Below are 24,690 nucleotides of genomic sequence, written 5' to 3' on the forward strand. Positions count from 1 at the left end.
TTGGTGCTGTCAAGGTAGAGTGACTGAGAGGCCTTGAACAATGCACTCATAGCCCCTGGCCTAAACCCTGCTCTCAGGCAGCAGAAGGCTATGGTTTCAAGTGACTGCTTGAGCCATTAAAGGCCAAATGTCCATTTTTACCACCTGCCTCTGAATTTCTATAGCAGTACTTTGATTCTGGTGACAGAGTTCGTCCCTCTTGTTAATCATGTTGAACAGGATCAGCCTTCTAAACCACAGAACCAGAGACCAGGTCCTGGGCCTTGATGAATAGACCGACCTTAATAGATGCTCCCCTGGTGCTCCCCTGGGAAGCTTCTTGCCAGCCAGCCTGTGGAGGCACCCACCTTTCTCTTGTATGATGTAGCACATGAGACTGTGTGGCCCAGTCCACACTACTTGGAACACTGAATCCCAGGCTTATGGGCTGTATGAGGATGACTTGGTTGGTTGAGACTTCTTACATTTCTAATAGAGTCTATATAATCTTGTCAAAGATGAAACTGCCTATCAACTAAGTCCAAATTGAAGCCATGGTGTGAGGCTGAGGGTTCATTACCTGGTGACATCCTTTTGGTGACAAGGTAATACATCTCTGATAGGACTTCCCTCAGAGGCATCCTTCTGTGCAGTTGACCCATCAAATACCAGAACATTCCTGCCACACTAGCCACCCTGTGTGGTGTACTATCCCAATGCAAACAAAATGGTCACTGTCATTTATGCAGTTAAGTTTCAAATTACCTTCTGCCTGTTGTGCTCCCACTTTGTCGGGCAGAAGTTGGTCATGTTCACAGAGTGGTTGTGTCCTTGAGTTGAATTAGCTTTGGAGTTTGTACTGGACATGGTAGTGGGAGGATTTTGGCTGCGGAGTGTGCTTGCCTGTTCTGCTGCTTGATGTCAGTTAACCAAAGGGTCTTGAGTCTCTCCATGGACTTCTGAAGTCCCTCGGTTCCAGCTGCTGGCTTTGAGATACTTAGCTTGGAAGTATACCTGCCCTTCGCTGGTACAGGTCATGATCTCATCTAGGGAGTGTTTTCTTCAGTTTTGAAACACCCAGCAGAGCAGTCCATTTTTCCTTGACCAAGGTTGGGATATCCATCTTAAACACAGAAGAATTTTCTTCAATGGGCCATGGAGAAGATGGGGTGTCCCACAATGGACAGGCTTCAGTGACAGCCACAAATCCTCCTCGTAGTCATCTGGAGGGAAGGAGTGGGTTGAGGGGAGTTGGAGCCCCTAAGGGTTGACAGGCAGCTTTGGCCGTTTGAGGGGATGAGGGCCACAGTTCTGCCAGAGCAAAGGGCTTGGGTGCTTCAGGGTCAGCGCTGGTACAGCTGGAGAATGCCAGCCGCGTGCAGGTTCTTCCACAAGGTAGCTTCTAGGGGCAGATCGTGGTTTGCATAGAATATGAGTGGCTGCTTTACTCGCTCAAAATAGTGGTCCGAGAATTTCCAGTAGTTCTCTGTGATAAATCCATAGGCACTAACCTGGATGAAGATAGTATTTATCATGAGTTGGCATTTATTGAGGTACTATGTGCAGACAAATGCGTGTGAGGTGCCATGAATTTAAAAGGTATGCCCACCTCCTTGGGTGCCCTGTGTGAAGGGGTGGACAGACAAGAAGCCTGTGCTAACATCAGCTCTGTGCTCTTTGTACACATTTCCTCACCCCAGCCTTACAGCAATCTTGAGTAGGTATTATCACCATTTTACAAATGGGAAAACATGCTCGGAGAGGCAACTAGATAGCCTTAGTGACAGCTAGTAAGTGGCTGGGTGGGGTTCTAAACTCAGGTCTGTGACTCCAAAGCCATAACCTTCATTGTTAAGCTCAAGATAGAAGCAAAAGCCCATTACTTCCTGTTTCCTATCCTCATGGTGGCTGTGGTCAGGGGACTCCTACTTTAAAGTAGGGAAAAGGTGTAGCATCAGAGTCATGGGTGGCATTTGACCTCCAGCTCTTGTGTTGACTTTAGTGTTGGGTCACTGCCTTTCCTTTAAAACTGCTTCTCAGATTCTGCTTTCGTGCAGCTCATGGGCAGCACCCCATTGGGCACATGTCCTGTGGTGATGTCAAAGATTTTGATTGTGGTTGCTGCCCATCGTGGTTGCTGCCCACCTCCGATTTAGAAAATCCTCATAAGAGAATGCCCCTGTCCGCTTGTGCTGAGAGGATTGGCTTTCACGAGCAGTTCGATAATGTGCTCCTTAAAGACTGCATAGAGTAGCTGCCTAGGGAAGGCGGGGGTGGGGGTGTAAGGCAACGTGGGGCAGGTGGCTGCTGCAGGAAAGGCAGGGCTGGCCCAGTGGCTGACCTCACAGGACCTTGGATAGTAGGTGGGGAGGAAGGTCAGCAGTGGCCCCCTCTCCAGCCCCTTACTGACCAGGCTGCTCTGTACTGGGGAATCCTTGCCCCTCAGGATAGAGGCCCAAGTCCCAGGTTTGGAGGCTGACAGCATCACGAGTCACACAGAGTTGCATTCACACATCTACTCTGCTCCTGTGGGTTTGGGAGAAGAAAGACCTCTTACCTGATCACAGGTATGCAAAGCTGTTAGCAGCATGAGGGCCCCAGTGCTAGGCATATATAGGTCTCGAAAATTTGTGTTAATCAACTTTGATTTCAAAAACCTGGAAGCAAAAAGCAGCATTAAAACTCGACAGTGAGGTCTTGAATAGTAGCTTGAAGCTTGTGCCATTACACTTTAAACTGCCAATTCAAACAAGTTGGAAAACTTTAAAAACTTCCACCTTCTACCCCAGTCCATTTCTGATTTAGGGGAAAAACCCAAATAAACTAAATGCAAGAAGCTTTGGTTGACATAATACCTTAGGGAATGGGAATGGGGTGAAGAGGAACAGGCCATCCAGAGCCGCAGGGGAGATCCTTCCCCCTTCTGCTTGCTGGAAGCCTTGACCCGGGTGAACGTACCTTCTTGTCTGCAGCACCCTGCCTTTGCCCTTGGGCTACTGTGTTACCACAATGCCTGTTTTATTTAGCCTGAGACCAAAGTTTCTGTCACCAGACTTTGGCCAAGCAGGAATCATGTGTGAGGGGCAGGAGTGCCTGGGTCCTGTGGCTGGAGTCACTGGTTAGATGGTTCATGTGTGTGCGTGGGCACATGTACTGGAAGACAGTCCAAAAGTGAGGCCACAGTATGATCACAGTACTGACCTCAGCCCGGGATTCACATCTAAGCTGGCCTCTGAGCCTGGTACCTTCCTCTGTTGAAAGGGGCCGTAGCTGCTCCGTGTCAGGTCTGCTTTCCGAGGCCCACTTGCCACCCTTCACCTGTGCCCTCTTGGGATGCTAGCCTTTGTGGGGTAGGTACAGCAGGGCTGCTCAGCTGTGGCGCTGCTGATGTTGTGGGCCAGGTAATTCTCTGTGTTAGGGGGTGGTCCCCATGCATTGTAAGACTTAAGCATCCCTGGCCTCTGCCCACTAGTGCACTTGGACTTGCTTAGAGACAACCAAAATGTCTCCAAACAGGAACAAATGAACCACCCCTCCCCACCCCCATGGAGAACCATGGGTAGGAAGGACATGTGACTAGGCCTCTCCTGTGCCCACCTTGGGCTGCTGTGTTGGGCCTAAAGGTGATGGCCATGCTTCTACAGCCTGTCAGACCTGTGCCTTGTGATATCCCCATACACAGTCTATGCCTTGGTAAATACCCCCAGTAACTAAACCTGAGTTCTCCCCTGCTGTCCATTTGCCCGTTTACCCTAATGGAATAGCACCTCCATCCAGTTAAAAGTAGTAAATCAGGCAGCATAAGGTGCCTGGCCCCAGACGTGGTGCTCACTGCAGGCTGGCTCTGCTATTGGTCACAATGTGTGGGGCAGGTGTGGGTGGGTGTAGCAGGGGAGCTGTTCTTCCCGGCCTCCCACTTACCTCTCTGTCAGGTAGCTGACGAAGTCTGGATGTAGAAGCTTGAATTTACTGGCAGAGGCTTCTGGTCCAAAATAGGTCTGAGGCCTAGGACCCACGGAAGAGGTGACCAGAGCGGACAGAGCCGCCTGTGCCTTCGTGTTGTACTTGAGGGAACGAGGAGAAGGGGGAAGCCCCGGGGCGGCGGTGCTGGGCCGGCCGGCAGGGACGGGGCTGGGCGTAGTGGCGGGAGAAGGGGGTGTAGAAGGTGGCCGGCAGCAAGGTGGGGACCACATGCGGCTTCCCGCTCACCAGGACCTCGGTGGGTGGGGTGTAGGTGAGCGAGGAGGGGGGCGTGAACAGAGCAGGAGGGGTCGGGTAGGAGCAGGTGACCCGGGGGTGGTGGGGAGGGGGTGGGAGGAGAGGAAAGTAGAGAGAGTCCGGGGGAACTGGGCGCTGGTGGGCTGGGCAGGGGGAGGTGCGGGGGAAGCACTGGCTCTGGGGGAGAGGTGATGTAGGGGGCTGGAAGAAGGGGGGCTCCTTCAGGATGCGGGGCACGTATGGGGCGATGTAGGAAGGGATGCCCCTCGTGGGTCCGATGTAGGAGGGGGACTTGGTGAGAGGCACAGGGGGAGTTTGGGAAGCGTTTCGAGAAACGAATTTTAAGCCCGATTTGGAGGTGGGAGGAGTGGCCTGGGCAGATCTGCGCGGCACATGCTGGATGTGAGGGCTGGGGGTCAGGGAGGAAGCCCGGGGGGAAGAGGGCTGTGAGGCATTTGGGGTGGGGTGCTGAGAGGGGGCGGGGGAGGAGGGCCCCTGGCTCGGGGAGGGGGAAGGGGCCGAGCCACCAGAGCTGGAGGGGGGCTGCTGGATCTCGTCAGACTGGGACTGGGTAGGGGACTGTATAGGGGACTGGGTAGGGGATGGAGTCCGGGAATGGGAGGGGGAGCTCATTGGTGGCAGGAAGGCTTATCTGCCTGGTGTCTCTGAGCCCACCCCCTCAGGAGCCCAGCGCTGCCTGCATCACAAAGCCCACCCTCAGCAGCACCTGCAGCAGCCTAAGTGATTGTTGGGTCATCACAGGCAGGGGTGGGGCCAGTGGCCTCTGAGACCTTAACCCCTGAGGCCCACCACAGAGGCTTCTCTCCAGAGTGGTTGAGATGTCTTGGGAGCACTGAGATAGGAGAGCTGGTGGCGGTTTGCTACGGACCAGATCTCAGGGACAGGAAATTATCTCAGCACCACAGGGAGAAGGTTCAGTGGTTCAAAAGCACGGGACACAGGCCTGCTGCCCAGGAAGGTGGGGAAGAACAAACAAGAGTGCCCTTTGTTCCCACTTCTCAGGACTCGGGCCCACGTCGCCTGCTCTCTCATTTCATGAGCACAGGCCTGGGAGGGTGCCCACCAGGATGAGTGGCATGGATACTGGCCCCCGCTCTTGGTGTCCAGACACAGTGGGCTCAACAGGACAGCAAGCCCAGCTGGGTGGCTTGGCTGGTTATGGAGACAGCAGCCCAAAGCCAAGGAGCCAGACCTGCCTGCTCCATTAAAAAAAATGGCCCCTCAAGCCTATAGTTCTCCCTGCCAGGATCCTGAGGACCAGTAGGGTGACCTGGGTTTTCCTAGTGCACTGTTGAATTCCTGGGAATTTTCTCACTGCCTTCAGCCACCTTCCCAGCTGGAGGTGGGCCCAGGGGCAAGGGGGAGATGACTGCATCGTGGTTAACCATGCCCTGTCCCCACATGGCTGCTCACCTGTCCCCTTTATCAGGGCCCTCTGGGACGGGCTCACCGAGAATGGCTGACCTCAGCATCACATAGTCACGGATGTCTGAGGGGATGAAGATGTAACGCAGGTCCTGTAGGGGCAACAGACAGTTGAGTCCTGATGGGTATGAGGCCACTTCTAGCTCCTGCCTGATTCCTAATTGCAGGTACCGTGGTGGTTTCAATGCACGTTCACAAAGCCTTGGATAACTCTCTCCCTCAAGAGGTGAAGCTTGTCATCCCTTTGAGTATGGGCTGGACTTAGTGACTAATGATAGAATTTTTCTAATGAATAGAAGTAGAAGTGACTGTGAAACCTGGCAGACAGGGTCATGAAAGGCACCGCAGCTTCCTTGGTGTCTGGGGTCACTTGCTGTGGGTGAGGGTAGTTGCTGCGTCATGAGGAACTCGGGGGGCCTGTAGAGGGGCCATTGTGCAAAGGCCTGTGGAGGAACCATCTTGACTCCTGCCCGTTGAGACTTGTGGTGACTGCAGGCCCTCCCATCCTGACCCCAACCACCTAAGAAACCCTGAGCCAGAACCACCCTCCCTGGCAAGCAGCTCCCAAATTCCTGGTCACCTGAAACTATCAGATAATAAATAAATGCTTATTGTTTAACATTACTAAGTTTTGGGGTCTTTTTGTTATATAGCAAGAGGGAACTCATACAGGTCCCATGGCCACACCAGAAACCAAGCCATCGCATATTGTGTATCGTGAACTAAGAGGGTCTGGTGTGATACCTGGCACTGCTGGTCAGGAAAAAGCATGGAAACAACCCAGTCCTCTTGAGCACCACAACCACGGAACCCCTTATCCGGGGATCTCCTGCACGTGGCACATGTGGCCCTTGAGGGGAACTGGGTGTGGCCGGATGAGCCTGGAGGCAGTGGATGGGCTCAGGTTCCAGCTCCCCTGCCCCTACCTGTGATGGGCCTGTGGTTGCCTCTGTGAAGCCCAGCCTCCAGCACGGCTGCTGTGGGGCCTCGGGTCGTGCACATCACCACTCTGGGACAGCCGGGGGGTGGGGGGGAATGGGAGCAACTGTAGCACCCCAGTCAGAGCGGCCTAGGTTCTGATGACTAGCTGGGTGGTGGCCTTGGACACACTGCCATCTGGGAATGCGCTGCTGTGATGATCAGGCATCTCAATAAATACCCTTCACCTGTGTGTGGTGTGAGCTCCGTGGGATCTGATGGTAAATTTTGCCCTTAGTATCACCAGTAAAATGGGGCTGATGTGGCACATGTGAAGTGCCTGGCACCCTGTAAGCTTTTGGTAAGCATTAGCCACTCCAGAGGAGGCCCCACCCAACTCCTCGATGGTGTTACCATGCGAGCCCACATCCTGGTGCCTCTCCATCTACTGCACCGGGGCGTGGGAAGCCTGTGGCTGACCTCACCGTGGGGTTTCAGGAACAAGGGCACTGACTGTCAACGACAGGGCATGCCCATCATAGCCTACCTGTCCTTGTGGCACAGAGGTGAAGCCGAGGTTCCAGTAGGAGATGAGGGAGTTCTTCATCGTATTCACAGTGAAACCGTAGAAGGAGATCTTGGTACCCACATCATTCTCAAAGCCTTTCATCACAGCACCATTGAGTCTGGTCGGAACGGAGGCCCGTCAGCCTCCTTGCAGTTCGGCCCTGCTGTTTCCGCGTGCATCCGCCACACCGGCCCCCATGGCTCTACAGACCACTCCCTCTGCCCAGAGCAGCACCAGCGCCAGGTCGCCAGCCCCGTCCCCACTCCTCCAGACCTCAAGAGATGCCCTGTGAAATGGCACGTCTGGCCCTGGCATCTTCCAGGTCCTCTTGGCATGTGGCCCTGTGCAGGGTGTGTGCACGTGCCTTTGTGTTTGCCTGTCTGCCCGCTACCTCTGACCAGCGCCCTCACCAGCAACTAGGGGCTGGCTGGGGACCCACTCCACCCAGCTCCTCTCCCATCTCGTGGCCCCTGCCCTGCATACCTGAACACATAGTCATGGGCATCGATGTTCAAACCCTGGCCGGAACCATTCAGAATGCCTCCGTTACCCACCACCGCACACCGAATGCAGCCCCGAAGTGGCGGCCTGGAAGCCGCAAACAGCTGGGCGCTCTCAGAGCTGTTCAGGAGGCTCAGGGTGGAGGTGATGGCTGTGGGTGCAGACAAGGTGTGAGGCTGTGAGGAGGGCTGTGGGGGGGGGGTCATCAGGGCCTTCCCAAGCCTGTTGCTGCCACCCCACCTGCTTGAGCAATGGCCCCAGCCCCTCCAGGAGGCACAGAGGTGGAGGAGAGTGAAATGTCAGAGGGGCCCTGAGAACCGACAGGATGGAGGGGGAGGGGAGTTTCACAGTGCCCGCGATCGCCTCAAGAACTGGAATAACTAGTCCTCTCCAGACTGTGTATATGCAAAATAAAATAATCTGAGGCCTACGGGAGCGGGGAGGGGCAGATTTAACATGGACGGTTTGCCACACTAGCAACCATCAGCAGGCTGTGAGCCACAGCCCCTGTCCTCTGCCACCTGCAGACCCTGGCATCTTTCATGCCAGGGAGACTCGAGGATGTTGAGAGCTGATGGGTGGGCAGCCACACCCTGCTGGCCCTGTGATGCCTGAAGGGGCAGGGAGGGGAGGCAGGAGTGCAGTGCAGCTGGTGGCCAGCCCTGGGAGGAAAGGGGTATGGGTAGGTGGGGGGCCTCCACCAGTGCTGGGAGGGCAGGGAGGCCTGGCCGCACCAGGACCAAAGCAGAAGGAAGGGCCAGCCAAGGCCAGAGGTCTGGGTGAGGTTACCTTGGCGCGAGAGCCCCTGCCAGCCGTAGGGGGCTTTGTGCTGGCTCAGGCTGTCCCAGAGGTCCTGGGTGAAGAGAGGCCCTGACAGCAGCACTGGAGTGGAGAGATTGAACACGTCCCGAAAGTGGTGGTGCCGCTGGATGGCAAGATGTAGAGGGCGTGGGCAGGGCCAGCTCTGTGGGTGAGGTGATAACAGGGCTGGGCTCAGTAGCTGGGGGCTGGGGTGGGGTGGGATCCTTCTCAGGAGCCCACAGACCCTGGGAGGGTTGGGAGAAGAGCTGCCCTTCTCCCTCCAGACTTGCAGGCTGAGCTGGCCTGTGTGGCAGCCCAGTGGGGGCTAGAGCTTTCTGGGTTCACCCTGCCCAGCCCCTTCCCTCCAGGATGGCACATGATGCCACATCTCTGGGGCCTGCAAGCGCTGGCTTCCTACTCCTTCGCCTCACACTTGGAAACCTTGGGGGCATTTTTCCAAGAATGGGTATGATGACCCGCCTGCCCTCTAGTAGAGGAGTTCCGGCCTGAGCTTTTTGGAATCCCAGACTGGACCCAAATCCTCCTCTGGCAGCCCTTGCTGGAAGATGCATGTGGAACGGCTGCGAGAAGATAACGATCACCTCTCTTCCAGTTGGTACCTGGAATTCTGTCTCCCCAAATTTTGTGCCAGTTGTGTCCTTCCAAAATTCACATCTGCCCAGAACCTCAAAATGTGACCTTAATTGGAAACAGACTTTGCAGCTGGTTAAGACTTAACTTTGAAATTAGTTAAGATGAGGTCCTACTATATTACAGTGGGCCCTAAGTTCAATGACTGGGTGTCCTTCCAGCCACCAGAAGCTCGAAGAGGCAGGAAGGATCCTCCCCTGTAAATTTTGAGGGAGTGAGGCCCTGCTGACACCTACATTTTGAACCTCTGGCCTCCAGAACTGTGGAAGAATCAATTTCTTGTTTTAAACCAGCCAGAGTGATCATTCTAGCAGCCCGAGGAAATTGTACTGTGCCTCCACACGCAGGGCCCTCCAGGGCAGGTGAAGCACTGAGCGCCTAGGCCCCAGGCCCATCTGCCTGCAGCCTGCAATGTCAGAGTCCCACGCGGCTTTGGCCTAGGTGGGGCCGCTCTTCCCACGGAAGGGTCTCTTTCATTAAGCCGGCAGTTTGATCAAAAGACAATGCAGTAAAGAGCTACACAGTCATTTCTGCTGTAATGTGACATACGGGTGTTTGAAAACAAACGCTATGCAAAACTACGGTCAAAGCCTCAGGGCGCTTGGCAAAACGGAATCAGTGGCAAGACACTCAAAAGCTTTGTCAGTGATGCATGAAACTAAGAGGAACTTAATAAAGATGGAAGCACAGCCTTATACACGTTCAGTGGTTAGGAAATATACACGTTACTATTAAAAATACGGTATTTGACCTTGGAAAAGACTTAATGTTTGCTTGTGGAAGTGGGCATTGAAAGGGTAGCAGCTCTTGAGTTATTGTGAGGTGTTGGAAAGGGTTAGAACAGGGTGGATATCTGACATGTGCATGTGTGTGCCTTTTCTGTATTCCTTTGTGGCGACCTTTGGTTGGGTGTGGTTTCCTGCGTTTAACTTAGTGTTCTTGCTGATAAAAATCACTCATAAGCAAACAGAATTTGTGTTACACTCAAATTGTTTCTGAAGCTATCAGTCTTGTTGGAAAAAATTCACACTTTCAGAGCCCACATTAGAGCAAAATGGACTGTACTAGTTTCATTACTATTTAGTTCATCACAGGGATGTTTTCCAAGATAAAAATCTTTAGGTCTCAGCATCAGGAAAGGCTGTGTTTCACTTGGGCAGCTGGCTGGCTTTTATCTCATGGACCTGGTGGGAAAGTCCTTCTTCACTGCAGCCACCAGGAAGCTCAGAGCCAGATATATAGTCTGTCTCATATCTTGTGGTACCTTTTTCATGTACCTATCTGGTATTGTCTTTTTTTCCTACCTTTTTTTTTTCTCTACCTGTTTACTCATTTTACTCCATTTTATGTTTTGTCTTATTATATGTATCCAACAGCCACCTCAAGTCTTTTTTAAAACCAGGTGGGGATATATGTCAATGAGCTCAAGCAACTCAAGGTGGAAAGGACTTCAGGAAACATAAAGATGATCTGGCCAAGCACCCATAAGATGCTTGAAGCCTCTCCTCAGCCTCTGGCCAAGTGTCCACCAGCCACTATTCTCAAGAAGGGGTCCCTGTCACCTGCCCAGGGTCACATGCTCTGTCTCTGAACAGCTCAGCTGTCCGTGAGTCTTGCATGCAGGGAAATCTTTCTTCCTGAGGCCTCAGTTGGCAAGTTTCAGTTCGGTTTCCTGGGCATTGAAAATAACCCTTAAACCCGAATTAAGCCACAATGACACAATCATGACCCTGCTCAGCTGTAGCATATTGGCGGGGAAGGGGGGTAGGAGACGGCATTGAGCAGTGGTTCAGAGCCAGGCTCTGGGTCAAAGCAAAGGCTCAAATCCCAGTACCACCCCTTCTCCCTGAGTGACCCTGAGCAAGATTCTTGACCTCCGTGCCTCATTTTTGTCACCTGTAAAAGCTACCGAACAGGGACGCCTTGAGGCTCTGCGAGAGAATGCAGGTAAAGTGCTTGAGGCAATGCTTCAGCCCAGTCCCCAGGGACGGTTAGTTCCTGAGGAGTGTCTGGAAAGCTCTCAAATTCTCTAGACAAAGGTGGAGCATCTTCCCAGAGCTTGGTGTTTCCTCCATGGGGAGCAGTTTAAATGTGACTTTTACAGTAGTAAAAAGACATTTTGAGAAGGAGAATATAAAACTCACAGGCCTTTGGAAGTTAAATCACAAGACTTCCAAGAACTTTGCAGCTGGCTATACTGCTGGGGTACATTCTGATTCATAGTTGTCTGCTACTGTGGTATAGGGAACACTGGTGGCCAGGTCTGAGAAGCCCCAGTAGGCTGGCTGCTCCGCTCCATGCTTCACGCTTGAGGGACTCCAAGGCGCTCCTGCCCAGCAGGCTCCTGTTTTCATTTGCTCTTCTTTTTCCCCTCCTCCCCACTGATTTGAGGATACTCAAAACTGCCACAGAATAGCTGATCACTGTACCTTTCCTGCACCAGAATTCGATGTCTTGAATCGAAAGAATGCTTCAGGTGATGTGGTGTTCCTGGGGGAGAAGGCAGAAGTAAAGCAGGGGTCTTACCTGCCCCTTGGAACTTTCTGACTGTCAGGGTTAAAGGTGTCATTCCTCTGACCCTTCTGTTTCTGTGTTCTGAATCTTGCCCATGTCTCTCTCTTTAGACACAAAAATACTATCACATTATCATATTCTGTCCAGTTGTATAAACCCAGATTCAAGAAACCTTGTGGTAAGCGGCAAAAGTGTGGAATTTATAGGAACAGTGATAGGTTGGTTAAATGATGAAAATGTAGACAAGGAAAGCTTTCCAGCACCCTCAAATCCCAACCATCTGTGGGCTCTCCCACAGACAGGAATTGGGGCCCAGGTACCTTGGGCCCCTTTCTCCTTGGAGTGGGTCATCTTGCCACTCCTGGCTTCTGGCCTGTGGGTTCTTGTGAGGGGCATGAGCCTGCACTCTGACCCCCTAGGTTCATACCCATGATCTTGGGAAGTTACCGACCTTCTCAGGATCTCAGTCTCTGCGCCTGTACAGTAGGGATAATCACGGAGATATGACTGATCATCATACTACATAGCCAATGGTTGGGATGTTCAGAACATCTATATTATCTCATACAAAAAGTATGCTCTACATTAGCTATTGTTACCCAAGGATGAAGGGAAAGGACCTTGTTGTGAGAGTGCCCCTCTAGAAGGAGGTAAGGGGCTGTTACTGCCCCACCCCCACCTTTCAGGGCACAGGGCAAACAGAAAGGAAGGAATAGGGGCTCTTGCCCATTCAGGGTGTCAGGCTTGTCCCAGACTTCTGCCCTCTCCCCAGCAGCCACAAGGGAACAGGTGGGCTGGATTTTGGGTGGGCAGTTTGTAAGGGCAACAAAGGCCTCTTGTCACTTGCTTCCAGGTGCTGAGACGGCTGAGTCACACGGGAGCTTGTGACCTGCGTCCTTCAGGTTTCAGCCAGACCTTGTGGGGGCAGGCCAGGAAGAACAGGGTTGATCCCTTCCCCCATCCCTCCCTCCCTGCTCTGTCTGGCCACCTGTCTACCTAGTAATCCTGTAGTTCCTTGATTGAAGCACAGCAGGACTCCCTTTGAGGAGAAACTGGGGTCTGGTGCTCTGCCCAGGCAGCAGTGAACACCCACAGGAAGCCTTTGAAGAACACACATGCCCAGGCCCCACCCCAGGATTCTGATCCAATTGGTCTGCGCCCACCCCTGGTGATCCATGTGCTGCCTTGCTTGAGAACCAAATGGAGGAACTTAGCAGGGCAGAATAGAGGCAGGAGGGAGAAAGCTGCCAGGGAGGTGATGGAGAGTCCCCCCAGTTCAGTTCTGCTGAACATCCCCCAGCCTCAGGGAGGCCTGCTCATCTCCAGAGCACCCCTCAGCACTCAATGATACCTCCCAGCCCCTCCCTCTTAGGAAATCAAGGGCTTCTAGACACCTGCCGAGCCTAGGGGTTGGGAGAGGACCAGGCCACCTCTGTCCCTCTGGGAAGTTTCACCAGCCCAAAAAGAAATAAACACAATGTACAGTAATCCCCCCAGTTCTCAGGGGATATGTCTCAAGACCCCCTAAGTGTAAGCCTGAAACCACAGATAGTGCTAAACCCTCTATGTACTATTTTTTCCTATACATATATACCTGTAATAAATAAATAAAACAATTTAATATGTACATGATATTCATAATAATCATACATTTATATGGATATGTAATAATTATATTTTTATGTATATACATGAGTTTATAGAAATAAATCATAGCCCATTTTTAAATTAGGCACAGTAAGATTAACGATCAGTATCTTACTGTACTGGGCTCATCTTACGCTGTGACATGACAAAATGCCTAAGTGAGAAGATGAAGTGAGGTGAACGAGGTCGGCCTTGTGACTTAGCCTCAGGCTACTACTGACCTTAGGACTATGTGTCAAAAGGAGCATCGTCTGTTTCCGGTTTGTGGCCGACCGCGGGGTAAGTAAAACCGTGGAAAGCGAGCCCCTGGATCAGTGATGTACTACTGTGGTATGTTTTTCGTAAAACTAGGTCTACTCAACTTGGATATATTCTTAGGAATTCTTGACCCTAAAATGTCCTTTCTTTTACAAACTAATGCTGAAAAGTCGTGGCAACTGGCGTCCTATATGTATTCTCAACCCCTCCTCCATAAAAAAATATTTTTTTTTTGTAAGGCTAGAAATCCCCATGCCTGAGAACACTGACGCAGAGTCTTCGCGGGTAAATTCCCGGGCTGGATTCCACTCTCCTGTGCAATGAGAGCCCCCGCCTTAGGCGCGGCAAGTCGGCCCCAGCGCCCTTCTGCCCTGGACTCTCCACTGCGGCCAAGTCCGTTTTTGCTCCGCAGTTGGCGAGGTCGCACAGCCTGCTCTCCCCGCCCAGAACATCCTGCCGCCCACCCTGCTTCTCTGGGCATTAAATATCCACTTCCTGATATTTAGGAAGTGGATAGGGTTTAGCTACAGGGTAAATACCACGCAAACAACAAGAAAAGGAACAGGTTCTTGGGTTGTAGTAGATCTTTAAAAGATGAAAGATCTTTAAAAAAGAGCTATGTTGAGGTGTAAGGGATGTTCAACAAACCTCATATTTAAGGTTTTATTAGATGCTTTGAAAGGATGTTTAAATGTATTTTAAAACATCTTACATGAAATTGACAAGGATCCCTTTTCTTAATGCCTTCAACCCTTCGCAGTCAGGCTCCCCCTGCAATTTCTGACTACAAGGAGGTTAGTACCTTCAGGCATCACCTGCTACAGCCCTTTGTCCCAAAGGGACTGGACTTAATCCGTTTCACATTGAAAGTGTGCAAACCTGTTTCAGGTTGTTGTGCCGACTTCAGAGTCGTTTGACCCTGTTTGCGGAGAGCTGATGCTCATTTTCCTTTTATCCTATTCTGCCTGCAGCGAGGTTTAGGGAGGGGTGCGCAGGTGGGAACGCGCTGGGGATGGGACGCTGGGCCTACAGGCCGCTCCGCGATGCTGGGAGCCCCCTTGCGGCCTCCCAAACCAGACTGGGGGCACAGCTCGGGGGCCGCCCTCCAGGGGTAAAACTCGATCCTTTCGAGGCTTCCTTAATACTCAACCGGAACCATCACCTCCCAAAGGCGGACTCGCGGGTTTCTCCTGCGAACGAAGGTGCCCGCGCGAGCGGGAGTTGCGGGGCGCAGGCGAGGGCAACTCGCCCTGAGCGCGGCGGAGTCAGCCCCGGCTCCCGCGGACCCCGCCCCGCGCCGGACCGCGCTCGGGCGCCGCTTATCAGCATGAAGCGCGCGCAGCCGCGGGGCCGGAGCGGGGCCCGGCGCGGGGCCCGGCGCGGGCAGGGCGGCGGCGCGGGGCGGGACGGCGGCCCGTCATAGCCCGGCCGGAGACCCCGGCAAAGTTGGAACTGGGACACTGGAGTCCCTACCCCGAAAGTAGAGTCTGAAAACTGTGACGTGACCGAGGGCGAGTTGCCGACTATTATCTGACTCCGGCGACCCAGCCAAGCCTGACGCTAGAAGGCGTTTCTGCGCAGGGCCCGAGGGACCGGCCCGCCAGGCGGGAGGAGCGGACCGCGGGCGCGCAGGGCGCCGGGGCGCCCTCGGACCTCCAGAGGCTGTGGGGCCGGAGGGCGCGACTCCAACGCCGGGGTGAGGCTCTGGGGACGAAGGGCCGCAGCCCGCGTCCCCTCCCGCTGGCCTCGCGCCGCAGCCCCTACCTGGCTCTGGAGCGGGGCCCCGGGTACGGCTCCACCGCCGAGGAGTACAGGGCGAGCAGGATCCCGGAGCAGGCGGCCGCGAGCAGGAGCAGCAGCCAGAAGAGCCGGCCGCGCGGGAGCCCCATGCAGCCCGGCCGCGGGCGCCCCGTCCGTCGCCGTCCCGGGGGGAGAGGAGAGGCCGGGCTGGGCCGGGCTGCACTCCTGGAGGCGGCCGCCTGCCCCGCCCGGCCCTGCCCTCCCTCTGCTCCCGCGGCGCCTCCCCGGGGCGCGGCCCCGCCACCCGCCGCCGCCGCCGCACCCTGGGGCTGCGCAGGGGGTCCGGAGGCGGAACTGTCCCGCGGGCTCCCGGAGATGCCCGCACCCCCTGTCCCCTCCCTGGCGCTGCCCTCTGCCCGGGGCACTCGGCCAGCCGGCGCTGCCGCGCTCCAGCCTGGGCCCAGCCTCGCGTCCTTCCAGATGTGCAGGCGACGTGAGGGCGGGCTCCCCAGGGTAACTGAGGTGGGGTGGGAGGGCGGCGGAGCAAACCCGGACAGCTCGGACGGGGCAGGAGGTGGAGGGGCTGAGGTAGGGAGCCTCCCGGGACCGGATGGGTGGGGGAGCTGAGACTTCATCTCTCCTGTGGTGACTGTACAGGGCAGCCCAGGGCCCGCCGTCGCATTGCGTTCTTCTTTCAAGCTGAGGCCAACCTGGAAATTTCAGCAGCAGAGAGACCCCCAAAGGTCTGGCAGGGCCTCTGGCATCACCAGGGCGGTCGGGGAAGCTGGCACCCCTGTTCTGGTAGGAGAGCCTTCTCTGGGAGTGGTAGTAGGTGAGACGGAAGTGTCCTGGGTCTTAGACCTCCAAACCCTATGAAATACCCCAGACCCCAAACTGTCGAACTTTAAGGATGACAGGGACCTGGTCCGGTACACGGACTTCCTAATGTCACCTGTTCTTCATGTATCAGAGCAAGTCTGGGTGCAGCAACAGGGGCCTGTCCAATTGAAAGGCTTCCTGAAAAGCTTCCTGGGCCTGCACCCCTGGTCAGGGATGGTCAATCAGGCTCAGTTCTCTTGCCCCATCTGGTGTGGGCCAAGTCAGGGTCAGAGGGCATTCATAGGGACAGCCCTTTCCTTTACTGCAAGACTTGAGTAGAATGAGCTGTTAGCCTGCTAACAGGCACTGCTTAGAATCAATGGTTTCAAGTCTTTTATTTCAATCTTTATGGTTTTCAATTGTCAAAATCCTTGTAGATACTACTTGCTCAGCACCTGCTCCCATTTCTTCAATGGTTAATAAAGCATCAGACCCTCTCTCTGAGCCCCCAAGTCCCATGCCTACCCTCCTGTCTGCAAGTGCCTCACCTACTTCATGGAGAAAGGGAATTGGTAACTATTACTTTCTTCAACTTTCCATCTTCAAACCTACAAACTTGGCTTCCACCATAGCCCAGCCTCCACCTGCCTGGACTCCAGCCTCAAGGAGGGGAGGGTGCTCTCCTCCTGTGTGGGAGCTGACCACCCACCACGTGTTAATGATTCTGGTCCTTCTCCAACACCTTCAGTGGAGAAATGCTTCTTGGACCAAAGCCTCCTACCTGTCCACCTGGAGTTCTCCCTCCCCCTCTGCAGCCTCAGAGGGCCTCTGTCTCTCCACCCCTCCACTTGTCTGCCAGCACATCAGCCCTCCCCTGGAAGCTGTCTTGCCTATCCAGGCAGGACTCTGTGGGTCATAATCTGAGCTATTATCTCATCATAACCCAAATTCCCTTGTGTTCCTGGATTCACATTCTGACCTCCTCTTGCAGGGTCCCCTGGTCCATGCTGCCTGGCTGACAGCTGCTGCAGAGTACCTCACTCCTGACTAGAATGGTACTACATAGTTCGGCTTCAGCTGGGCCCTCCACACCAGCTATTTCCTTGTCCTTGGTTAGCTCCAGCTGCCATCCTGCTCCACAGTGATTCTAGAATGCCACCTCTTCCCTCAAGCCTGCTCTTCTCCCTGCCGTACCTCTGACAGCAGAGTTTAAACATCCTATGCCCCTAGCTACAAAGTTATCTTCGGTCAAGAATTGTGAGAATCTGAGATTTACGCAACTTGCAAGCTGACCTGTTGGCTGGCTACAGGTTTATAGATGTCATGCAGAAGACATGAACCTCCTGGATCAGGCAAAGGACTTTATAATTCAGGGCACAGCACACCTCACACACGTGACTGTGTCAGTCACCCTATGAGGGGCCCAGGAGGGCCTACACAATGCGTTTGCTGCGCAGTTGAGGAACTTGAGCGAAGGCAACTAGAATTGTTTACAGAGGGCTGAAAGGAAACCTGCCCTTGTCCTAGAGGGAGGCATTATCTTTATTATACTGGACAGGAAGAAAGCCCAGCCTCTGCACCCTCTGTCTTTATCTTCCAAGGCTGTTTGCTACATTAACATTCTTGAAAAGATCATCTTGAAAAGGCAGTTAGTGTTTCTGTTCACACCATGTGCAGAAATGTGTCAGACCCGGTGAATTGTCTCCCTACTTATTCATGCCCAGACATCTTCACCCGCATGCCTCCAGGTTCTCCCCCTCCAATGACAGCTGGAATCTCTGCTGTGTCCTCCTACCTCTTTGGACCTTGCCTTAGAAGCCATCCTCGTCCCCTCTACAGGGTCAGTATCCCAGCGCATGGACATGCTCCCAAATAGCTCATCCTAAAAAGCAAAGCAAGACAAAGTTAGAACAAACAAAATCCTCTGTTGACGGGCCTCTTCTAAGCTACTCTCTTTCTTTTTCCTCTAAGTTCTTGGCAGGGGACATCCATGCTGTCTCTAGTTCTCTCTGCAGCTAGTTTCCTTACCTGCTGAGCTGCTGACACTGTCCCCAGAGGCTCCAGGGGGCTTCATTATTCCCGACAAAGCTGACTTCCTCCGGTTCTAATCCTGCTACATCTGCCTCTGAATTTGAGTCTGACAGTGTCCTTCTCATGGATACTTTTAGGTCTTTTCTGTTAGATCCAACATCTGGCCACTCCTACCAGGCAGTGCCTGCTGCCTGCCTTTTTCTGATGTAAGATGCTTTTCTGCTTCTTTGCTTATTCTGGCTTATTCAGTGAAGCCTCCCCTCCCACTCCAAGTGTTCTGTCCCCAGGCAAAACCTCTGAACCAGGGCTCTGGCGCTGGGGTGGGGACAATGGTGTGCTTCTTTCTGAGTGATACCCCTGTTAGGAGTTGAGCTTCAGGTCTACTTGGCTTACATCTCCTGGTGTGGAACCACTGCCTTATAAGACAGGGCAGGGATGACCAAGGCCCCAGCACTCAGTGACATACACCTAAGGTAGAGTCTCCATTCTGTGGGTGGAGGCTGAGCAGAAGAGTCCCCACTTCTTGGGCACACTTGTCCAGAACAGTCTCAACAATAGGTAGCTGGGGCAGGATGAGAAATGCTATCCTCCTCCTCCCAGAAAGAAAGCCCTCTGACGGGGAGCTAAGGGGAGAGGGGGCTCTGTTCCTGGCTGCCCCAACTTAGATGGAGATTTTTTCACTGAGCTTGGAGTAGGGAGAAAAGGAGCAGTTTGGGCTCATATACCCAGACTCATCAAATTTTAGTAGATTATCCTGAATAGATGTTTTTTTCATTTGCCATATACATTTAGGACTATTTCCAGGTTTTAAATGGTTGTCTTTATACTTCCATAATAAAAAGGTAATAGTTTTCTTTTGCTTATGTGTGAAATATAATTCATTCCATTTTTTTAAGAAATAAAAGGTATCATTACTTTGAATTAAAATCTTGAAAAGTATATAACACATACACTTCACTTAAGATGTGGAAACCATCTTACAAAACAAAGAGATCAAAACTTCAAATACTCTATGTTCTGAAAAAAATCTTGTGTAAGCATCTTTGTAAAAAATGTATTTTTACTAAAATCAATTTATTTTTCAGTATCTGTAATGGCATGAGTTCCAAGCAAGTTCCTAATCAAAATTTATTAGATATTATAATTATCTATCAGAGGCTGATTTTGTCGTTTCAACCAAAACCATTTTTAGATGATTGTTTTATGAAAAGAAAAAACATGATGAGAATTGTTCCATTTGTATTTCAAGAATTTATAAAAAGACAAATTTATGCACTGAATTGATGCTGAGTAGAAAATGAGCTTGCAAAAAGAAAATACAGTTGATGACTAAATTTTGACTATCAGCTGGGATGTTCTGGATCCGTCAGAATATGGATTAGCACTTGTGATTCAAACAAGTAGAGCCTAATGCTTTTCAAGACTTAAAAGATTTCTTTTTTCATCTTTTTTTCTATAGACTTATTAATGGGAAGTCTTTTTTCAGACCTCTTGAAAATGTCAACTTCTTGAAAAAATAAATGGTATTTTGTCAGAATTGAGAAATTAGTTTTGACAATAGGTAATTTGCCTACTTGTGTTACACAGTGCAATCGATTAAATTTTGCACAATTACAATTGGTCTTGGTAACAATACGAAACAAAAACGTTGAAATTACAAATCTTAAAATTATTTTACCATTCATCTTACTTGTGCTGCCATAATATCATACTTATCATAAGCCATTAACTATTTCAAAATAAGTCATAGTTATTTATGATTTTTCTGTTTATGATGTTTAAGACTGTTACAGTGATTTTCTTTTTTATTAGCTTGGAATCCAGATTGAACCCTTTGTCATCATGATCCTAAATATTTTTGAAATCTGTGCTTATCTATCCACCTCTACTATAAGAAACCCATACCCATTTGGATTATAGCTGTCTTCTAATTCACTTCCCTGCCTCACATCTTGTCCTCCCAACTTCACCTTTCACCCAGCTAACTGATTTATAAAAAATGGAGATCTGACTGTACCTTTATTCTGCTTTAAAACATTCTGTGGGTCCATATCACTGACAGTAATTTCTCAAGTATGAGAACACATATAGGAAAGCCCCACCTTCCAGTTTGAGAAACACTGTGTTAGGAGTTAGTTCAAGTATGACAGCTTAGGAGATTGCTAAATAGCCATAAATCCAAGTGTAGTCTCTGAAACTACATGGTAATACTTCATTTTAAGGGTTCAGATGACCAAGAAGGCTTATATTAACCTTTTAAAAGAACATAATTAAAATAAAAACAATAGACTAAACATTCCTTATAGGCTTCTGGATATGATGACAGACTGAACACATGCATCTAATTATATTCCCCTCCTAAAACCCCATTAAGATGCTAATAAAGGGAATTTTAAAAGCATAAATGTACAAGGTTAGGGAGGAGAGGATTTGAGACCACAGCAGCACAATTCTGGAAATTGCAGGGATAAGAGGTAATGATTTAGCATCTAAGGTAGTTGAATAGTAAATTTTAGTGGACAACCAAGAACCCAATAAATTTATATTATACTATAGAAACTTCAAAAGGGTTAAGGATTTTTGGCATTTTGGAAATAAGATGGTAAAGGAAGGGGATGAACTATAATAAAGACTGATAGAAATCTGTTTGAGACAATTTCCCTCCCACACATTCTTTAGCCACTTGACCGCTCCTCCCAACCCTGGCAGGAGACCAAAGGACTTTTCTTCCTCTGGGGAGTTAAGTAGAATCTTGATCTGGAGAATACTAGGCACAGCTGAAGATAGAGTAAGATAATGAGTTCAGGAATATTAAGGAAATGTATGAATATTGAGTGTTCCCAGAAAGGATGGCAAATAAGGTATATGGAGGGAAAATAGGAGAAAAAATTTAAGAAAAATTATAGAGTAAATATAGGAACCACAATGCCCAAATAATAGAAGTTCTGGAAAAAGAGTGAGAAATGGAAGAGTAGAAATCATCAATGAAAATAATTCCATAAAATTTCCCAGCATTGAAGGACATGAGTTTCCAAAATTAAAGGGCCCACAATGCTCTAAGAAGATTCTACAAGATTCTAGAGAGAGAGAGAGAGAGAGAGAAACAGGTCACATGAAAAAGATCCAGAGTGGCTCTAGGTTTCTCAAAGGCAAAAGAAGAGGCTAGAAATGGAGCAATCTCTTGAAAACTATGAAGGAAAACAATTTCCAATTACAATTCTATACCTAGCCAAACTATCAATGCAATGAAGGAATAAGGCTTTTCAGAGTTATTGTCTTCAAAACTTTTCCTCTCTCCTACTCTTTTTCAAAAGGAAGCTACTAGAGGACTTGCTCTGTGAAAATGAGAATGTAAAATGGGAAGAAGACATGAGGTAAGTAAAAGAGATACAACTTAGAAAAGGAGTTGCCAGGATGACAATGGAAACATGGGCCAGGTGAGGAGGACAACCATGCCAGAGTGCAGGAGGTCAGAAACTCAGGGAAAGATTTCTTCCTCAAAATAATGAAACGGATAGAATCCCTGGTGTGAATAAACAGCTTGAGTTGATAGTTAGGCATCTGGCAGAAAATTTGAAATAGAATTACTGATAACTATATAGAAAACAAAGCAAACCCCGCAATATAGCCAGTATCAATTCTGGGGCAGGGTAGGGGGAAGGTGTGCAAGAAAGGAAAAGTGATTATAGTTCACGACGTGGCACAGCTGTGGATAGCACTTACATAACTGCAATAATGTGAACCCTGAATTCTGAACCAACCAAAGTTGTGATACATTTAAGCTGGGATGTAGGAAATGTGCGTATGTATGGTGGAGCAGAAGGTAGACAGCTAAATCCTCTTTTTCTCATGTGAAACATCAATAGGTAATGCCTAAAATAAAAAGCTAAGTATCAGTGCAAGCATGTAATTTAGAAGTGTGGAGGTATATGCCATAAGGCTCAGCTGGAATATTTGAAAGTGGTTGACTCTGGTAAAGAGGGAATTAGTGGGAGGAGGGTGGCTGGGGACTACTGATTTTGGAAAACAAAACTCTGATGGGGAACATACAGGTTCAATTTTGCCTTCAGAAGCAGCCCAGGCTCTGATGCCTCTCATTCAAGGCTGTCAGTGGTCTGGACCTTGCCTTGCTTTGCTCTAGTAATATTCCTGCCGTGTGTTTTCTGTGCCAGCACCACCTGTCTTCCTATAGGTCTCACCTATGCGTGTTACGCTCACACTGATGCCGTTACCTCTTCACTCTCCTTTGCCTGCTTGCACTTCCTTCCCCACTCTCCCGAAATCCCACCTGCCCCACCAACACCTTTCTTTTTTCCTGCTTTACTGTGAGTTATTTAAATTTGAGCATTCCGTTTTGATTTATCTGAAGTGCTCTTCCGAATTTCTCTTTGTATAGCTTTGTAAGTGGAATGACATTATACATATGTAACTAGTCACAGTCTATTGCTTTCCACATTTTATCGGTTTGAGTGAAGTGTACAAACCTTACCCTTTATCCTTCCCCATTTATAATACAATTGCCTTAAATATTTCCTCTATGTACTTTGGAGTCACATCAGGCAATATTATAATTTTTACTTCAACCATCAAACATAATTTAGAAAACTCAAGAGGGATAGCACTTATGCTTGCTCATATTTCACCCTTTCCATTGCTCTTGCTTCATTTCCCATGTTTCCTTCTTTTATCTTTTCCTTTCTGTCTGAAGATTTTCCTTTAGCCATTTGTTCAGAGTGGTTCTGCTGGTGACAAATTCTCTAAGCTTTCTTCTTGTCTGCTCTTCTCTGTTACTTTCAAAGTCAGTCTCTCCTTCTGCTTACACCAGTTTGCCTTAGTTATGGTAGCTATATAAATATCTGGATGTCTGGTAGTGGGAGGCCTCCAATGTTTCTGTGTTTCTTTAATATTGCCTTGGCTATGCTTGGCCATTTGCATTTTCACAAGCAGTTTTGAATCAGCTCTTGATTTCTGCAGAAACCTGTCAGGATTTGATTGGGATCACATAATCTAAAGATTAATTTGTGTAGATACGATACCTTAACAATATGAATCTCTCAATCCACTAACATTGTATATAGTTCTGCTTATTTTGGTTCTTTAATCTCTCAATTAAGTGTCCTAGTTGTCAGTGCAGAGATAAGCACATTTTCTCTTAGACTGATTCCCAGAGGTTTGGTACTTCTTGATGTTATTGTAAATAACGTTTTAAATTTTTGGTTTCATGTTCATTTGTTGTTGCTGACATGTAGAAGCACAGTGGTCTTTAAACTGACTTTGTGTCTAGAAATCTTGCTAGATTCACCTATGAATTATAATAGTTTATAGATTATTTTGGATTTTTTATGTGTGCAATCATGTTACTAGGTAATAATGACTTTTTAACATTTATGCATTTTATATCTTTTTCTTGCTTTATTGAAGTGGCTAGCACATCCAGTTAAATGTTGAATAATAGTGGTAGCAGACATCTGTATCTTTTCCCATTCTCAGGGGGAGGTTTTCAATATTTTGCCAGGCAGAATGGTATTTGTTGCTGACTTAAGTTGTTCCCTCTGTTAATGTGAATTATAGTGATCTCTTTTTGCCACCCCATATTTTTAAGTTGAGGAAATTTTATACACAGTGAAACACATCAATCTTAGCATACAGTTTAACTGATTCTGATAATTGCATGTGCCCACGTAACCCACATCCCATCAATATAGAGACATTTCCATTAACCAAGAACATCCCTCAGCACCCTCTCTCAGTCCACCCTTCCCTCTATTGAAAATCACTATGCTGTTCCTTTCAGCATAGTTTTTATTGTTCTCAAACTTCATAAAAATGTAATCACACAGGATGTATTCTTTGTGGTTATGTGTATGAATAGCTTGTTCCCCTTATTATAAGTACTTAGTATTCCGTCATGTGAATATGCCATATTGTTTATCCATTCTCTTAATTCATGGACATTGGGTTGTTCCCAGGTTCTGGTTGCTGTGAATAAACCTGCTATCGACATGGTTGTACAAATGCATTTGTGTACATGTTTTTATTTCTCTTGGGTCAATATCTAGAGGTAGAATTGCTGTGTCATAAGAAGGTATATGTTTAACCTTAGAAGAACTTGTTTCCAACACAGGTTTGATTTGTCTGTTTCTCCCTTCAGTTTGGTTAAGCCTCTGTTATTTGACACACATGCATTTAGAATTGTTTTATTTAATTGGTGTATTGACCATGTTATCATTATAAATTGTCCCTTTCTATTTCTGATTATATTCGTTAGCCTGGGGCCTATCTTGTTTGATCTTCATATAGCCACTCCAGTTTTTTTATTTTTGGTGTTTGCTGGTATAACTTTTTTCATTCTTTTACTTCGAGTCTACCTTTGTTCTTACATTTAATGTGCAGCTCCTGTGAGTAGCATAAGGCTGATCTTGCTTTTTTGTCCAGGCCCACAATCTCTGTCTTTTACAGTATTTAGTCCATATGCATGTAGTGTAATGGCTGATATGACTGGAGTCACGCTCCCCTCAGCACTGTGTGTCTCCTGTTAGTCTCGTATAGTCTTTGTTTTTTTTTCTTTCCTGTTCTGTGTTATCGCCTCTGTTGGCTCA

The 24,690-nt window shown here is 49.4% G+C and overlaps 2 protein-coding genes across 5 annotated transcripts; both read right to left on the reverse strand.

Moving 5' to 3' along the window:
* Nucleotides 1–124: 124 nt before the first annotated feature.
* On the reverse strand, nucleotides 125–15,554 carry ST6GALNAC2 (ST6 N-acetylgalactosaminide alpha-2,6-sialyltransferase 2). Of its 4 annotated transcripts, XM_036900287.2 has the most exons (10): nucleotides 15,266–15,538; nucleotides 11,512–11,572; nucleotides 8,420–8,594; nucleotides 7,613–7,781; nucleotides 7,109–7,247; nucleotides 5,632–5,735; nucleotides 3,901–3,984; nucleotides 2,537–2,636; nucleotides 2,125–2,233; nucleotides 1,310–1,490 (listed from the first exon to the last, which is right to left on the reverse strand). In XM_036900287.2, exons 1-9 carry the CDS (start codon nucleotides 15,388–15,390, stop codon nucleotides 2,132–2,134), a joined length of 1,059 nt encoding a protein of 352 aa, XP_036756182.2. In that variant the 5' UTR covers nucleotides 15,391–15,538; the 3' UTR covers nucleotides 1,310–1,490; nucleotides 2,125–2,131. The 4 variants fall into 4 exon arrangements, with proteins under 4 accessions (XP_036756181.2, XP_036756184.2, XP_036756182.2 ...); XM_036900286.2 differs by lacking the exon at nucleotides 2,125–2,233 and having other exon boundaries at nucleotides 125–1,490; nucleotides 15,266–15,518; XM_036900290.2 differs by lacking the exon at nucleotides 3,901–3,984 and having other exon boundaries at nucleotides 15,266–15,554.
* Nucleotides 4,078–5,625, reverse strand: LOC130683639 (uncharacterized; the record flags this gene model as incomplete). The annotated part of the gene is made up of 1 exon (XM_057501907.1): nucleotides 4,078–5,625. A coding segment is annotated over exon 1 (753 nt), but the record flags the coding sequence as incomplete, so codon positions are not given.
* Nucleotides 15,555–24,690: the final 9,136 nt, after the last annotated feature.

The sequence above is a fragment of the Manis pentadactyla genome, chromosome 4 (genome assembly GCF_030020395.1).
Source record: "Manis pentadactyla isolate mManPen7 chromosome 4, mManPen7.hap1, whole genome shotgun sequence".
Lineage (NCBI taxonomy): Eukaryota > Metazoa > Chordata > Mammalia > Pholidota > Manidae > Manis > Manis pentadactyla.